This window comes from Lithobates pipiens, unplaced genomic scaffold, assembly GCF_037356315.1.
Source record: "Lithobates pipiens isolate NorthernLeopardFrog02 unplaced genomic scaffold, aLitPip1_a1.2 Scaffold_13, whole genome shotgun sequence".
In the NCBI taxonomy this organism is placed as follows: Eukaryota; Metazoa; Chordata; class Amphibia; order Anura; family Ranidae; genus Lithobates; species Lithobates pipiens.
The window spans coordinates 350,797,359-350,815,284 of record NW_027507718.1 but is presented as its reverse complement, the minus strand read 5'-3'; the positions used below and the strand labels follow the sequence as shown (position 1 = coordinate 350,815,284).

General features: G+C 45.8%; 1 protein-coding gene across 3 annotated transcripts in view; it reads right to left on the bottom strand.

Annotated features, from left to right (window-relative positions):
- Nucleotides 1–5,006: 5,006 nt before the first annotated feature.
- The window catches only part of TMEM144 (transmembrane protein 144), a 77,076-nt gene continuing 64,156 nt past the window's right edge, over nucleotides 5,007–17,926 (bottom strand). For 2 of the 3 annotated variants that reach the window (XM_077477113.1, XM_077477117.1), the window contains exons 11-12: nucleotides 12,143–12,196; nucleotides 5,007–5,351 (exon numbers count right to left, since the gene is read on the bottom strand). In XM_077477113.1, the coding sequence (XP_077333239.1) occupies nucleotides 5,268–5,351; nucleotides 12,143–12,196 (138 nt within the window). In that variant the 3' untranslated portion in view covers nucleotides 5,007–5,267. The remainder of the gene's footprint in view (nucleotides 5,352–12,142; nucleotides 12,197–17,926) is intronic. The other variant, XM_077477116.1, reaches the window with a different exon arrangement.

The following is a 17,926-nucleotide window of genomic DNA, read 5'->3' as shown; positions in this document are numbered from 1 at the left end:
TTGGGAAAAAACTTTTTTTCTCTGGATCCGCCCATTCTTTTTTTGATGGCTTCAGAGATTACTGAATGCATTGGGGGAAGTGCGATTTTTTGTTTCACTAAGCCCTGCATACATTCGGTCATGCAGCGATAATTTTTTTTCTTCACCTAAACCCAATGTTGCATAGACTGCTTTTAACAGACTGTCTACTTGTTCTAAGGACAGTTTGTATCTTGAAGGTGCATCTTCTGCCCCTTCGTCCTCCTCATTTTCTCGGGAGTGAGAGGGGAATGCTCCCCTTGGGTAGATGGGCCAGCTTCAGCCTCCAACACTGGGATTGTGAGCCCTGAGAGGATCCTGAGGTAGTTGGCTGATTCAGGAATGGTGTAAGAGAAGAGTGAAAAGATTAGATAGTAGCATCTAGCTCTTAACTGATGCAATTAAATCGCTTCATCCAGAAGAAGCTTCTTCCTTAACTAAGGAGTCAATGCAAATTTGACACAAAGTCTTCTTCCAACTATCTGGTAACTTAATTTTACATAAGGGACATCTATTTTTTATCCTTGGATCAGAGCTTTTAGCCTGACAAAAAAAACAACAAGAAAGAACACAAGAGCATCCCAGTGAGTCAGGGCTCCCTAACGGGCTCACCACAGGTGCACAGGTAGTACAACAGCCAAATTCCTTGTGCTCAGACAGGCCCCAGCCACCAGGGGGAAAAAATGGAAAGAGAGAGGCACCACAGTATACAGGGTAGACCCCCCATACCTGGGCTTTGCTGGTGTCTGGCCCACTTGCTCCTGCCACAGAGTCCATCATGGTGTTGCTCGTTAGTGGCTTAGAACGTGGTTCTGGAGCCCATCAGTGCTACTGAGCTGGACCAGAACCGTAATATAGGCAACCAGGACCGCTCCTCCCCTCTCCCGCTGCGCAATTTCCGGAGGAAATTACTCTGTACCCTGGTGCCGGCCCTTGCAGAGTCTCCACTCTGCCACCAAAAAGATGGCGTGACGTGTAGCGCTGACATGCTGGGGATCCCTGCGAATGGCTGCCACCACCTAGGTGCAGCCCCAGAAACAGTCAAGTTCTCTCTGAGCTGAAGAGGAAGAAGGAGCCCACTTACCAGCTATCCTTGGTGTGGCATGGGAGGGGCAGACTCTCTGGAGGCAAAAAGGTATGGTTGGGTAGACAGTCTGGCCTCTCAGGACAGCACCTAAGAGACCCCGACTCCCACTAGGTGTTCCCTTGCCAGAGGAAACGCAAAAGCTGATGCGATGTGGGGAGAAGCCACCTTTTAAAATTTGGTGGAGTTGGTGTTTCCTGTTTCCTAGTGGGTGGAGCCACTCTCTCAGGTTCTGTCCTGAAAGACGATTAGCGAAAATTATGCAATGTAATAAATATAAAGCAGATGTTATCCAGATTTGGCTGCAAAGGTGGACATGTGCTTTAAAGGGTACATGCACATAAGCTGGCAACAAAACCGTGCAAATTCAACCATTGCAACTGTGGCTGACAATGAATTTTCACTAGTTACTAGTTTTAAAACATAAACATATGTACAGTATTTCACAAAAGTGAGTACACCCCTCACATGTTTGTAAATATTTTATTATATCTTTTCATGTGACAACACTGAAGAAATTACACTTTGCTTCAATGTAAAGTAGTGTACAGCTTGCATAACAGTGTAAATTTGCTGTCCCCTCAAAATAACTCAACACAGCCATTAATGTCTCAACTGCTGGCAGCAAAAATGAGTACACCCCTGTAAAAATTTCCAAATTGGGCCCAATTAGCAATTTTACCTTCCCGATGTCATGTGACTCGTTAGTGTTACAAGGTTTCAGGTGTGAATGGGGAGGAGGCGCGTTAAATTTGGTGTTATTGCTCGCACCCTCTTATATTGGTCACTGGAAATTCAACATGGCACCTTGTGGCAAAGAACTCTGAGGATCTGAAAAAAATAAAAATGTTGCTCTACATAAAGATGGCCTAGGCTATAAGATTGCCAAGACCCTAAAACTGAGCTGCAGCATGGTGTCCAAGACCATACAGCAGTTTAACAGGACAGGTTCCACTCAGAACAGACCATGCCATGGTCGACCAAAGAAGTTGAGTGCACGTGCTCAGCGTCATATCCAGAGGATATCTTTGAGAAATAGACGTATGAGTGCTGCCAGCATTGCTGCAGAGGTTGAAGAGGTGGGGGCTCAGTCTGTCAGTGTTCAGACCATACGCCACACACTGCATCAAATTGGTCTGAATGGCTGTCATCCCAGAAGGAAGCCTCTTCTAAAGATGATGCACAAATAGGGCTGCAAATGGGTTGCGAAAGACAAGCAGACTAAGGACATGGATTAGTGGAACCATGTCCCGTGGTCTGATGAGATAAACTTATTTGGATCAGATGGTATCAAGCGTATGTAGAGGAAACCAGGAGTACAAAGACAAGTGTGTCTTGCCTACAGTCAAGCATGGTGGTGGGAGCATCATGGTCTGAGGCTGTATGAGTGCTGCCACCACTGGGGAGCTACAGATCATTGAGGGAACCATGAATGCCAACATGTACTTTGACATACTGAAGAAGAGCATGCGCCCTTTGGAGACTGGGCCGCAGGTCAGTATTCCAACAAAATGACCCCAAACACACCTCCAAGATGACCACTGCCTTGCTAAAGAAGCTGAGGGTAAAGGTGATGGACTGGCCAAGCATGTCTCCAGACCTAAACCTTATTCAGCATCTGTAGGCCATCCTCAAATGGAAGGTGGAGTAACGCAAGGTCTCTAACATCCACCAGCTCCGTGATGTCACCATGAAGGAGTGGAAGAGGACTCCAGTGGCAACCTGTGTAGCTCTGGTGAACTCCATGCCCAAGAGGGTTAAGGCAGTGCTGGAAAATAATGGTGACCACACAAAATATTGACACTTTCAACCCAATTTGGACATTTTGACTTAGGGGTGTACTCAATTTTGTTGCCAGCGGTTTAGACATTAACCACTTCAATACAGGGCACTTATACACCTTCCTGCCCAGACCAATTTTGAGCTTTCAGCGCTGTTGCACTTTGAATGACAATTGCGCGGTCATGCTACACTGTACCCAAACTAAATTTTTATCATTTTGTTCCCACAAATAGAGCTTTCTTTTGTTGTTATTTTTATTTTCTACTAAACAAATAAAAAAAAGTCAGAAAATCTTGAAAAAAAAAAAAACATGTTTTTTTTGTTTCAGTTACAAAACTTTGTAAATAAGTAAGTTTTCTCCTTCACTGATGGGCACTGACGGGGCTGCAGTGACGGGCACTGATAAGGCAGCACTGATGGGCACCGATGAAGTGGCACCAATGAAGTGGCACTGACAGGCGGCACCGATAGGTGGCACTGATATGCGACACAGATAGACACTGATAGGTGGCACAAATAGGCACTGATAGGTTTCATGGATTGTCATGGATAGGTGGCACGGATTGGCATGGATGGGCCGCATGGATAGGCGGCACGGATAGGCGGCATGGATGGGCATGGATAGGCGGCACGGATGGACAAGCACTGCCTTGCTAAAGAAGGTGAGAGTAGAGGTGATGGACTTGCCAAACATGTTTCCAGACCTATATCCTATTGAGCATCCTCATAGAGAAAGTGGAGGAGCACAAGGTCTCTAACATCCATCAGCTCTGTGATGTTGTCATGGAGGAGTAGAAGAGGACTCCAGTGGCAACCTGTAAAGCTTTGGTGAACTCCATGCCCAAGAGGGTTAAGGCAGTGCTGGAAAATAATGGTGGCCACACAAAATATTGACACTTTGAGCCCAATTCGGACATTTTCACTTAGGGGTGTACTCACTTTTGTTGCCAGCGGTTTAGACATTATTGGCTGTATGTTGAGTTATTTTGAAAGGACAGCAAATTTACACTGTTATACAAGCTGTACACTCACTACTTTACAGTGTAGCAAAGTGTAATTTCTTCAGTGTTGTCACATGAAAAGATAGAATAAAATATTTACAAAAATGTAAGGGGTGTACTCGCTTTTGTGACATACTGTACATGTGACCACCATATTTGCTCACTGTATATACCTGCTGTGCATACTGCATAGGGGTAACGCACTATGCCTGCTCTTTACTACTCCTATTCTTTCAAGTGTATGGACAGACCAAACTTTCTGTGAAAACAGAATACCATATGTGACTTCTCTAGCAAAAGATATACCGAGTGGCAGTCCTTAAAGCGATAGTAAATCGCTGAAAAAAGCCAATATCATAACCCGGTCACCACTGAAGGAGCTGACATGTTCCCTCTGCATTTTCTCCGGCTCCAGCGCTGTGAATGGCTGATACCAGGCGAGAGTTCTCCGTTCCGGCAAGGAGCTCTGAATTTCCATCACGATCCGCCGGACCTACAGAGCGCATACACTGCTGACGTCAGTGGCTGCATGCAGGGTTTATATCTCCTAAACTGTGCAGGTCTAGGAGCTATTTATTTTACCTACAGGTAAGCCTAATTATAGGCTTACCTGTAGGCAAAAATGACCAAGTGGGGTATACAACCGCTTTAAGAAAGCATGCCGACTGCACTGCCTGAAAGGTAGACACTAGACGGAGACAAAGTGTCTGTATACGAAATAGAAAAGTGACAATTTAGCACAAAAAGTAGGAAAAATTTGATATAAATGTTGCCATAATAGCTCAAGATAAATACTTAAAATATAAAATTGTGTTCCTAACTGAGGAATAGGCTAGTATTTGCAAAGGGATTCACCTGGAATTAACCTGTGTGTTGCCTATGCACAGAAAACCTTATAGGCACTTGCCCTGCTGCTGTGAGCTAGCATAAGTTTCAAATCACTTTGCTTCCCCGAGTAAATTAAGTGGCAAGGGGGAAAGTAAGATATACAATATATTGTATTAATATTACTTAGAAGTCCGTAGTCTAATAGAAAATATAACTTTAGAAAAAAATTATTAGCATGGGCTGCAATAGCAAATGCAATCTGTTTACCAAAACTGCACACAAAAGCACACAAATATTTTATGCATATTTTTATTTTAATTTATATTCATAAAAAAAAATACATATATATATATAAAACTTCAGACTCCTAGATTGTTCCCTTGCATTGTCTTCAATCTTTCAGAGCATAGCATAAAATATAAATGAAAATTGCTATGAATTTCTTCAGAGAAATAGAATGTTTGTGTCCTCGATTCCCTCATTTTCACTACAACAAAATCATTATGTAAAATAAAAATCAGCTGCTCCACCTGGTGGTTATTCTGGAAAGTGACTCATGTCTTAGAAAAAGCTGTCAGAAGGGAACCAGATAAGACAATACAAAACGCGAGTACTAGCAGCAAGTAATTTCTTCTTCCCTGCAAAAAAAATAAAAAAGCCAAAATGATTGTTACAAATAATACTTTTTTTTTTTTTTTTAACTGAAGCTAGTAGTATACACAGAGATAGTCAAGATCATTTTTGAAAGGAAAATTAAAAATGTAATGATTACATGTCTGGTCTTCTAAGTAAACAGTGAAAAAGGAACACGCTACCATGGGTGTCCTACATCAGATACTGTTTAGCATTACAAAAAATGTCAATATACATGCACATTATCAATAAAGCTTTTCAATTATAGGTGACTTACATTAAAGTCATTTTCACCCTCCCCACCCTGCGTTTTTGTTTTTTAAATGAATCCTTACCTTCACGGGATAAGCACATTTTAGATACTCACCCTCTCAGCAGATCCAGTGCTGTTCAGCAGTGATCCTCCTCTCTTCTGGCAGGGCTCGGTTCTGTGCCATCATCGAGAAGCTGTCAGCTAGGCCCACCCCCCTCTTCGTTTACTCAATGAAAGGCTTTGCCTACTGGGATATGTGACGTTCCTATCCCAGGAGGCAAAGGGGGGAAAGTGCACATCATCCATCTAGGTAAATGAAGTGCACGGGAAAACAGGGCCGGACAATTTCATTAAAGAGAAGTAAATAATGAAAAAAAAAAAAAAGGATCCATAATTGTGCAAAGCAGGGAGGGGTGTAGAGGAGGGATGATTACATAATTACATGGAGGGTAAAGATCCGCTTTAACTGGCGAGTATATATTCTGTATAACACTCACTTTTTCACCCTGAAAATCGGATGCAAATAGTGTGTGCTTGTTATACGCCGATGCTGCAATTCGGGCCACCTAGGGGGAAATGGGGAGGGGGCGGGGCGAGCGCCATCAGATTACATACAGCAGGAATCTCCTGTTCACTCAGTAGCCTCTGTAATAGGAAGTCCCGTCTCCTGGGCCAGCATTGGACCACAGCTCTGTCTATCATAGAAGCCGGTTCAGGAGGCGGGGCTTTGTATTAAAGAGGCAGCTGAGTAAATAGGAGATTCTCGCTGTATGTAATCTGAACCTGAAACGTAATCCCGCCCCCCTCCCTGTCCCCTCTGAGACAGCCATAATCTGATGCGAGACTGCAGATGGGCATTGATCAGGCTGGATTAATGGCAATGGTGAGGCTGCATATGGGCATTGATCAAGCTGCATTGATGGGCAGTGATCAGGCTGCAGTGAGGGGCAATTGAGAGACTGCAGATGGGCATTGATCAAGCTGCATTAATGGTCAATTGTGAGGCTGCAGATGGGCAATGGTAAGGCTGCATTGATGGGCACTGACTATTATTTTGCTTCAAAGTTCATCATTTAAAATGTAAGCTTTTTTCCTGAAACTTTCCTCTTAAAATGAAAGTGCGTGTTATACGCCTGTGCATGTTAAATGCCGATAAATACGGTACATATATTTATTTATAAAAGAGAAGTATGGGTTATGGGGTTTTTCCTGATTCATACTTCCCTAGGAGGAAGTATAGGTGAGCATGGGCCCTATGCTGTATCTGTCCCTCGGCACCTCTACACTGAGAACCGAGCAATCGAACATCCCTGATCGCTCTGTTCTGACAGCTCCCTGAGCTCACTGGAGCGCTGAGCTGTGGAGCGGGCAAGGAGCAGCGGGCTCATTCTATCAGCAGCTCGCTGAGAGGCTGAGCGCATTGTCAGTCCAGGCACCTGGCGGTCATGACTGTCGCAATGACGCAGTGCCTGGACTAATTCCAGTGATGTCAGCAGAGAGCAGGTTGAAGTCCGCTCTCTGCTGAAAACGAGTCACAGGAGTGCAAGATGAATTGCACTCCTGCGATCCATAGGAGAAGTACAGAAAAGCTTTGGCTATACTTTTCCTTTAAAGGGTTTGTTAATCCATATAACTCAAACACTGCCAGACCCTCTATTAGAGTCTTGCTTAGCTCACTGCATTAGAAAAACGAGCATTGTAAATACCTATTTAGAGCTGACTTGAGGCCGGCCAAATGACTCGCGGCTGCTGTACAGCTCCGATGGATGGCTTCTGCAGGAAGGGCCGTTATCTCCCTCTGACGTCAGCCGGAGAGATCACATGGCCGCTCAGCCCCTCCTGCAGTAGCCCTGGAAACTGGCCAAGAGTCACATGACTGGCTGAAGACAGCTCTAAATCAGTATTTACAAAGCTTGTTTTTATAAATGCCTAATGCATTGTGCTATGCCAGGATAGCATAAAGGGGCTGGCAGTGAGAATGTAACATTTTTAGTTTTGCTAATAGTGGCAGGGAGCAGCGGAGACACACAGACAAAAGCTGACAGGCAGAAAGGAGGGGGTGGGGGGGAAGAGAGGACAGCTGTGTATGACAGAGGGACACACTCTGACCACGGTGGTCAGGGCTCAGCAGCCCTGATTTTCATGGTCAGTATAGAGAGGGGATACAGGAAGTGGCTGGTTCAGGGAGGTTTTTTTTTTTATAAACTTTAGAGGGGGGCGGATTACACAGCAATGTGCTGTTTAATCTGCTTTAAGGGACCAGGAAATCCATTTTTTTTGTTTGGGTTAACAAAACACTTTAAGGCTGAACTCCAGGCAAACAGCTACACAGTTGAAACACTTTTGTGATCTTCGTTACCTGCAAAAGGATCTGCATTTCTTGCCCGTCCAGTTCTAAGATAAACACGGACCTACCACGAGGTACACTGAGCCTGCAACCTAACTTTTCTCTGCTGCAGTCAAGCAACACAGCTAAGTCACTGCCCTACCCCCAGCCTGTGACAGGGCAGTGAGCAAGGCAGCAAATGAACAGATTATATATATCTTCTCTTTATCTCGCCTTCTGTCAGCAATTGTAAATGCAGTGTTTAGAATTTTGTTAATACATACATAACTGGTACCTGCCTGGAATTCAACTTTAAGACACATATCATGCCACCAGACAGCTATGCCCTGGCAATGCTAAAATAACACAACTGAACTAGAACACAAATGTATGGCCTGTCCACAGAAAACAGTTTAGCACTGGATAATTGCTGGTGACCACCCACCATATCCTTCTATAAGTCAGTAACTCTGACAGATTTATTTTTATTTTTTTCGTTCTACCTTTACAAATTATCCCACTTTTTATTTATCATGTTTAACAAAGCTAAACAAAATGTTAAAATACAATTATTTCAATGCAATTCATTCCAAAATCTAGCAAACCTTACTCACCTAAAAAGGCATAAAACCAGCATTAGCATAATGTAAAGTTAAAATCTACTGAGGTGAAAGAGCCAATAATTCCAATGTGGGTAGCTCCCAGTATCAGAGAGATTATGAAAATCTTGAGTTTTTGAGGAGTACTATGATTGCATTACATCCCTGACTTCCACCAAGGCTGGAAACATTCTCAAAAATTTGGCCTATGTCATAGTAATACTAACTCCGGTTTTATGCAATGCTGAAAAATATTTTTTTTTTAGGAGTCTGCACTTTAGGAGGCAATTACATGACAGTACCGTACTTTATTTTTTTCTTTATTTGAGAATTGCAACATACACTTTAGGTTGACACACCCCTTAACGGGTAAAGTACTCATAGCAACCAATATAGCTTTAACCACTTGCTTACTGGGCACTTAAACCCCCCTCAGTCCCAGACCAATTTTCAGCTTTCAGCGCTGATGCACTTTGAATGACAATTGCGCAGGCATACAACACTGTACCCAAATGAAATTTTTATCATTTTTTTCCCACAAATAGAGCTTTCTTTTGGTGGTATTTAGTTACAGCTCGGAGTTTTATTTTTTGCTAAACAAACAAAAAAAGATGCAAAAAAAAAAAAAAAATCATGGTTGTTATAAAATTTTGCAAACGGGTCATTTTTCTCCTTCATTGAAGTGCGCTGATTAGGCGGCACTGATAGGCTGCATTGGTGGGCACTGATGGGCTGCATTGGTTGGCACTGATAGGCTGCATTGGTGGGCACTGATAGGCTGCACTGGTGGGCACTGATAGGCATAGTTAAGGCGGCACTAATAGGCACAGATAAGGCGGCACCGATGGGCACAGATAAGGCGGCACTGATGGGCAAAGATGGGCACAGACAAGATGGCACGGATGGGTGGCACGGATGGGCACTGATAGGTACCACTGATAGATGGGACTGATGGGCACTGATAGGTGGCTCTGATAGGTGGCACTACTGGGCGGCACTGCTGGGCGGCACTGGGGTGCAGCACCTTTGAGGCAGATTGTGGGCACTGTGGGTGGCACTGCTGGGTGGCACTATGGGCACTGCTGGGTGGCACTGACGGGGGGCACTTACGTTTTTATTAGGGTGGCACTGCAGGGGGCAGGTGGGCACTGGCAGGGGGCAGGTGGGCGCTTGCATTGCTGGCCGTGATCGGGACTGGTGTCCCGATCACGGCCGCCGGTGATCGGCTTTTTTTTTTCTCCTCGCGCTGTCAGCGCGAGGAGGAATACTAGCCGATTACCGGCTCCGTTAGGTCACCTGATCAGCTGTCATTGGCTGACAGCTGATCACGTGATAAGGGGTCGGGATCGACCCCTTGCACGGATCGGTGATCAGGCGAGTCTCATGGACTCGCCGATCACAGAGCCCTCAGGGGGCGCGCAGGCCGCTCGTACACGGGACTACGTCAATAGACGTAGTCCCGGAAAAGGAGATCCGCGCTGTAGCCGTCATTTGGCTATAGCGCGGATCTCAAGTGGTTAATCAAATTGTTAGTCAGGACAATGTAAATAGTTGTGATACATGCAAACTTGCTTTGTGCATAAAATGATATCAAACTAAGTACAGAGGGCTCAATTAAACACCACTTATAATGAAAATAAAGAACTAGAAGCTAAATAAAACTACAAATCTGATCCAAAACGTTTCATAAAAAGAAGCAAATGCAATTAAATGAAAATAAACTGAACATGATATAAGAAAATACGATGCATAACTAGAAGTAAAATCACTTTTTTTGGAAAATCTGCAAAATGCAATTTTATATTTTAACATTTAGTTTGGTAGCCAGCACTGCCAGATTCTAAAAGCCCAACTAAAGGTTAGGTATACATCACGGGAGTCCTTATTTATTCCTGCTATGTACCCAAGTTCCTACCAGGGGTGGATCCAAGGGGGGAAGGGACTAACGGGGAACCCCCCCCCCCCCACCCCAGAAAGTAATACAGACTCCAAGACTTTCTCCCTCCACCACCTCACCAGATTTGAGTTATGAGGCATCATCAAAATGCAGCTGCAGGGACTTTATTTCTGCTCCCAGGTGGCCTAAAATATATTCCCTGGGCCCCAGTGGTGTCACTATGGGGGTGTGGATCGCAGTGACACCGGGCCACTGCTACACACTGTAACATTACTGACAGAGTTGCAGCAGAGTGGTGCAAGTGTTGCTTCACTTCCCTGTCAGGCAGAGTAATCTCCACCCGACAGGTCCTAGACCCTACCCAGCACAGCAGCTGATTTGCCGATCAGCTGGGCTGAGGTAACCAGGGTGCATGCGCACATCGTAGGAGGTATCTCTTGATGGGAGATACCATTTCACAGGCACAATTTAAAACTATACAAACAGAGGGGGAGACCATAGTTCTCAGATTGTGCATTTCTGCTGCTGGAGGGTGGCTAGTGGCTGTGTTCAAGAGCTGGTTTTGTCTTTGTTGCAACCTGCCCTTTCACACAGCAAACCCGCCCTGCAACACAGACAAAACCAGACCATCAGCACACACTGTAAAGCAGCCCCGCAACAGCTAGATACAATGTGAGAACTATGGTCTCCCCCCGCTGTTTTGTACAGGTTTCAATTGTGGCCATGAAATGGTATCTCCCATCAAGAGATGCCTCCTACGATGTGCGCTTGTGCCCTGATCACGTCACTCCAGCTGATCGGCAAATCAGCTGAAGCGCAGCTCAGTCCTGTGCATGCGGGGCACTATTCAATGGGGGACACTTCTCAACAGAACACTGGCATCCCATTTATTTCTACTGAGACACACAGCCACTCCAATATGCCCTGTGGGTCCCAGAATGCATACAGGGTGTGTTCGGGGACCCGCACCAGCATGTTATATTGGCATACAGCGGCTGTGGGTCTCAGTAGAAATAAATGGGATGCATGTAACACTTTAAAACAGTGTCACGGTTTTAAACAAGGTTAGAACTGTATGATACATTAAATACAATTCTGTAAGCAACACCTTATTTTCTGGAAGTGCCCTTCCTGAGACTAGACTCTGGATCCGCCCCTGGTTCCTACTGCAGATACGCCACTTCTACGCTAAACAGGATCAAAGGGGTGAATGAGCGCAGGTGAATAATGTGAATGAGGGAAAGCGAACGTAGCATGTAAAGCACCCTCAGGTTTATGTTCCTGCTTGTAAAGCCCACTTAGATCCACAGCTTGGAATCGTGGCCCATTCCCAATAATGTCAGCCCTTCACAAATTTATAGGGAAACTTGCAAGTCTCAAGTAGATACTGAAGTAAGTTGCTAATCCCATAAATGGCCATTACAATTATAAATTAGGGTAGTGATGGCGAACCTTGGCACCCCAGAGGTTTTGGAACTACATTTCCCATGATTCTCCACTACACTGCAGAGTGCATGATAATCATGGGAAATAAAGTTCTAAAACATCTGGCGTGCTAAAGTTCATCATCACCGCATTACACCCCTTCTACCCTAAGCCATTGATTTTAATATAGAGTTGCATTATAAGACAAGTCTGCACAGTGAGAAAACCAACAATGATGTCCTGTTATAGTTAGAGTTTATGTTAAAATATTGAACACAGTCATGTGTTAAACGTACCTTTATTTCTTTAAATACAAGCACCCCCCACAAAGCAGCAACCAGTCCAGGACCCTGTGACCAGAATATTAAGTTAAGATACAATTGTGTACAAGTGTGTCAATACATTACATTTACATTGCCCTTAAATTATTTTGGTGTCCCTCTGTTGGTGGAGATTAATCATTGCTTCTTGTCCCAATGTTATTTGCAAATGGTGCAGAAAGCAAAGCAACATCCCCCATTGATAGCTAACACTGTCAAAGGAACAGGAGGCGGATAGAAATCTCCCAGTGAGGATGCTTGTCCTGCAGACATCTGCCAACGTAGAATTTCCTCCTCACTTCCTCTCCTAACATTGGGGTCAGAAAGTTATGGAAACTCTCCACAATAGGAATGTTTTCAATTGCTTTAGCATTAGCAAATAAAAAATTGGCTGGAGTTCAAACCCAAAACTAAAAAATTCTATACCACTTTACATGCAGACACTCTTGTTAAAGGCCTAACTCTAGTGATAGACAGCACATACCGTACCATATATATTATATTATACTTTATATATGCTTCAACCCATGATTTTTGAGTCTTAAGATGGATATACAGTACAGTGCTTTGAAAAAATATTTTCCTGATTCATTTATTTTTTGCATATTTGTCACACTTACGCCTCACGTACAGGGGGCGGTTGAAAACCTCTTCTGAACATTGAAAACTGACAGCTGATAAATGACAGTGAAAAACCTCCATTTAACAGCTTTTACATGCTAAGTTTAGCAGCAGTTAACAGCAGTTGAGGTTAGAAGCTTCTTTAAAGATAACCTCAAGAGAACCTCCCAAATGTCCCCAATGCAGCGAAAACATGGACATTATTAACTATTCCAGCCATTCTGTGAGAAGAGAGCAGTGTGCTTCAACTATGGAGTCTCTCTCTCGCGCTCTGCCAATCTCTCTCTCTCTGCCTGTCTCAGTCTCTCTCTGCCCGTGCCTCTCTCCTCTCTCTCTGCCCGTGCATCGCTCCCTCTCTCTCTCTGTCCGTGCCCCTCTCCCGCTCTCTCTCTGCCCGTGCCTCCCGCTCTGCCTCTCTCTCTCTCTCCGGCTGCCGCTCCCCCCTCAGGCAACAGCATGTGGTGAAAATAGTTTCTCCCATATCTTACATGTTCCCCTTTAGGAACGCTTATAAATGAAAATGTGCCTAAACTCAGGTTACAGCTTTTACACAAGTTTGTAATACGAAGAAAAAAAGATCTCACCGCTCTAGAAACACACATGCAGGTAATGAACTCCTCTCTCGGCCCGGAAGCCACAGGTGCAGGCAATTGCCGATAGCAACAAACGAAAGTAGACTCTGGACTGCCGCATTCTTGAGAAAAAACGCCTTTCTTTATTTTAAAAAAAATCACATAAAAAAAATACAACGAAAACAGCAGACAAAAAAAGGCTGACGTTTCGCACTATAGCATAGTATAACTTGGTTAGCTATGAGTAAGCACTACTGCTAGTGTTGGTGTTTTTTCTCAAGAGTGCAGCAGTCCAGAGTCTACTTTCGTTTTTTTACACAAGTTTACAAGCTGTTACAGGCATTTGGCCTTTCAAATGCCTCTGATTGTCCATCCTGATTTTCTCACCGTAAAATCCTTTTCTCTGTAATTCACCGACTGACACAGCTCCTCTCTTTAGACCATTGGGTTGTTAGGCCACCTTTAGGAGAGGACTAGGCATAAGATGTTAACATGTCATGAAAAAACTCAGAACTTCTAGTTCCGCCCAAGGGGCAGTCCCGTAGGCAACAACCCCTCAGCCTGCCATGCAGCTTCAGTACGTCAACAAGTAGTATAACGTAAAGAAAAATAGGAGTGGCAGGTGCTGTGTCAGTCGGTGAATTACAAAGAAAAGGATTTTACGGTGAGTACAAAAAAAATCCTATTTTCTCTTATATTCACCGACTGACACAGCTCCTCTCTTTAGACTATTGGGACGTCCCCAAGCAGTGCCAAAATGAGGGGTGGGAAAACCGCACAAAACTTCATCCACCATGGCATGTGGGAGTAGTACAAACTTTACCCACAAAACGACAGTGTGTAGGAATAACCAAACTTTTTTACCCAGAAAAAACAGGGTGCTCCTCAACAGAGGCACTACCCTCAAACCACACCAGAACTGCGGTAACAAATGCAACAGTGCATTTACTTAAAAGCACTGCGTTTTTAACCCAAAAAAACCCAGGAAAAAATGTATGTGCAATTGCAATTATACAGCCGTCTGCAAAACTTTGCAAACAAAATAGGCATCAGCCGATGCACTGACATCTACCTCGAAGAATTTTGTAAAAGTGTAAACAGACGACCAAGTCGCTGCTTTACACACTTCAAGACGCTTGATGTTGGAAGGCCCAAGACGTTCCGATTGCCCTTGTGGAGTGGGCCGTGACCGGAAAGGGGGGCACCTGTCCCTTTAAGGCGTAGGCCTGTACTACAATCTGTCTGATCCACCTGGAAATGGTGGCCGATGAGACCGTCATGCCTTTTTTCGGACCAGCCACCGAAACAAACAGGGAGTCCGACTTCCGAAATGGAGCTGTGGCAGACAAATACACCCTCAGAGCCCGAACCACATCCAGGGCATTAAGGGCCATCTCCTTAGGATGTATCGGTTTAGGACACAGAGATGGTAGCACGTCGTCTTCATTGATGTGGAATGCCAAAACCACCTTCGGCAGAAAAGAAGGTTGCGGACACGACACCACCTTATCCCTGTGGATAATCAGATAGGGCGACTTGCAAGACAAGGCCACCAGTTCTGAAACCCTCCTGGCTGATGTAATGGCCACTAGAAAGACCACTTTCTGGGAAAGAGTCAACAGAGGAATCTCTCGGATATTTTCAAATGGCGGTTTTTGAAGCGCCGATAACACCAGGTTCAGATCCCACGGGGGTAATGGCGGACGCTCCGGAGGAACTAAATGTCTGACCCCTTGAACAAAAGTGTTCACTAGAGAGTGAGATGCCAGGGGTCGCTGAAAAAAGACAGCCAAAGCTGATATTTGTCCTTTAATGGTGCTTAAAGCCAATCTCTGGTCTACTCCTTGCTGTAGAAACAGCAGGACCCTGGATATAGAAAAGGAGAGCCGACATCATCCTTTCTCCTCACACATAGAGATGTATGCCTTCCAGATACGATGGTATATCTTCTGAGAAGAAGATTTCCATGCTCTCAGCATAGTTAGGATCACAGAGTCCGAAAGACCCCTTTTCCTCAACACCGGGCTCTCAATAGCCATGCCGTTAAAACCAGCGATGGTAAAGCAGGATGGAGAATCGGACCTTGAGACAGAAGGTCCTCTCGCAACGGCAGTCGCCAGGGAGCGTCTGCCACCAGACGCACCAGGTCTGCATACCAGGACGCTGAGGCCAATCTGGGGCAAATTAGTATTACTGGGATCCCCTCGGCTTCCACTCTGCGAAGCAGAAGTGGTAACAGTTTTAGTAGAGGAAAGGCGTAGATCCCACGGAGCCACCAGCGCATTTGACGCGTCTGCCCACGGATCTCTTGTCCTGGACACGAATATTGGCACCTTCCGATTGAGATGGGAGGCCAGCAGATCTGGTGTGCCCCACTTCAGGCACAGTAACCTGAATATCTCCGTAATGCAATGCCCATTCTCATGGGTCCAGCATCTGTCGACTCAGTCCGCCTGCCAGTTCTCCACTTCCGGGATGTAAATGGTCGACAAGGCCGATACATGTCGCTCTGCCCACCGAAGTATGTGAGCGACCTCCCTAGCAGCGGCTGAGCTTCTTGTTCCCCCTTGGTGATTGACGTATGCCACTGCAGTGGCATTGTCTGACTGGATCCTGATCGGACGCCCTTGCAGTCTCGTCGACCATGTGGAGAGGCACAGCCTGATCACTCTCAATTCGAGCAGATTGATTGGCAACTTGGATTCTTCCGTCGACCAGAGGCCCTGAGTCGACTGAAACCCCATCACTCCACCCCAGCAAGATAGACTTGCATCCGTAGTGATCACTGTCTATCCCAGAGGTAGGAATGATTGTCCTGATTGAATCACCGGGGACCTCAACCACCATATCAGTGGGTCTCCGACTGACTGGCTCACCTGGATCTGTCGATCCAGGGACAACTGAGATTTGTCTCATTTTGTTAAAATCTCCTTCTGCAGGACTCTGGTGTGGAACTGGGCATAAGGCACTGCCTCGAATGAGGCTACCATGAGGCCCAGTACTCGCATGCAAAAGCGGAGCGACGACCACTTTCAGTTCATAAGCAGTTTTACCGCGGATCTCAGAGTCTGCAGCTTGTCTGAAGGGAGAAACACTCTGGCTTCCACGGAGTCCAGCAGCAAGCCTAGGTACTTCAGACGCTGGGTCGTTACGATCACCGACTTCCTTAGTTTCAACAGCCACTTAAATTCTCGCAGGGTCTGCATGGTGATCGCCACATCCTCCTCTAATTCTGAGGCGGAAGATGCCCTGAGGAGGAGATCGTCTAGGTATCCTATGATCGCGATCCCATGTTGCCGTAGCAATGCCAAAACTGGAGCCAATACCTTGGTAAAGACTCGGGGGGCTGATGCCAGACCAAAAGGAAGAGCCACAAACTGGTAGTGGGCTTCCCCGACTTCAAACCGCAGAAACTTTTGATGCCAAGGGCATATAGATAAGTGCAGGTACACATCCTGGATGTCTAAGGATGCCAGGGAGTTCCCCTGATGGAGTGCAGCGACTACTCAGTGAACTTGGGACTTTTAGGTCCAAGATTGGACGTACCCCTTCCTTCTTGGGAACCACAAACAGATTTGAGTAGAATCCCTGGAAGTGTTCCAATTCCGTAACCGGTACAATCACCCCGCGATTCAGCAGGTCCCTTAGCTCCCCCAAGAGGGCATCCCGGCGAGCCGGGGATACGGGTATGCTGGAGGGGAAGAATCTGTTTGGCGGCCAAGAGAGAAATTCTATCTTGTAGCCTGTGGAAATCAGATTGCAGACCCATTGGTGGAATAACCGGGAGGACTACCGGGCTGCAAACTCCCGAAGGCGACCCCCCACATGGGTGGGGGCAAACCTTCATGCTGTAGCACTTTTATTCGCAGGTTTGCGGTTCAGGGACGTTTTTGACCGTCCATGGACGTCCTGTCGGGCTGGGGACGCTTTGACGAAGCTCCGGGTGGATGAAAAAGCCATTTGTGAGAGGAAAAAAGAGGGCCCTTGCCTACGGCGTGGCTCCTTAGCCTTCCTGACCTGTGGGAGTAAGGTACTCTTAACACCGGTGGCATTTTTAATAACGTCATTCAAAGAGGCTCCAAAGAGCAGGTCGCCAAGGAAGGGAGGATCCGTCAGGACTTTTTTGGATGCCTGGTCAGCAGACCAGCATTTTAGCCAAATCAGGCGCCTCAGCACCACAGCTGACACTGAAGCCCTGGATAACAGAGGAAGAGTATCCAAGGCCGCATCACAGATGTACTTGAGGCCTTGCACTAGTTGGTCTGCTAATTCCACAGACAGGAGAAGCCTGTTGCTCTCCCAATTCGCGGTGCAAAAGTTTTGCCCACTCAGTCAGTGTCTGCGACACCAGTGCGAATGCCAGTACTGGTCGCACGGCGGACCCCACAACCGTAAACAGGGAACGAGCCACTGCCTCGGCATTCCTGTCCGTGGGATCCTTGAATGTAGGAGTCCCCTCAACCAGGATCGTGGTTACTTTATTTAATCTGTATACTGGGGGGTCCACGACTGGAGGAGCCGACCATTTTTTGAGAAGGCTCTCCTCAAAAGGGTAACGCACCGCCAT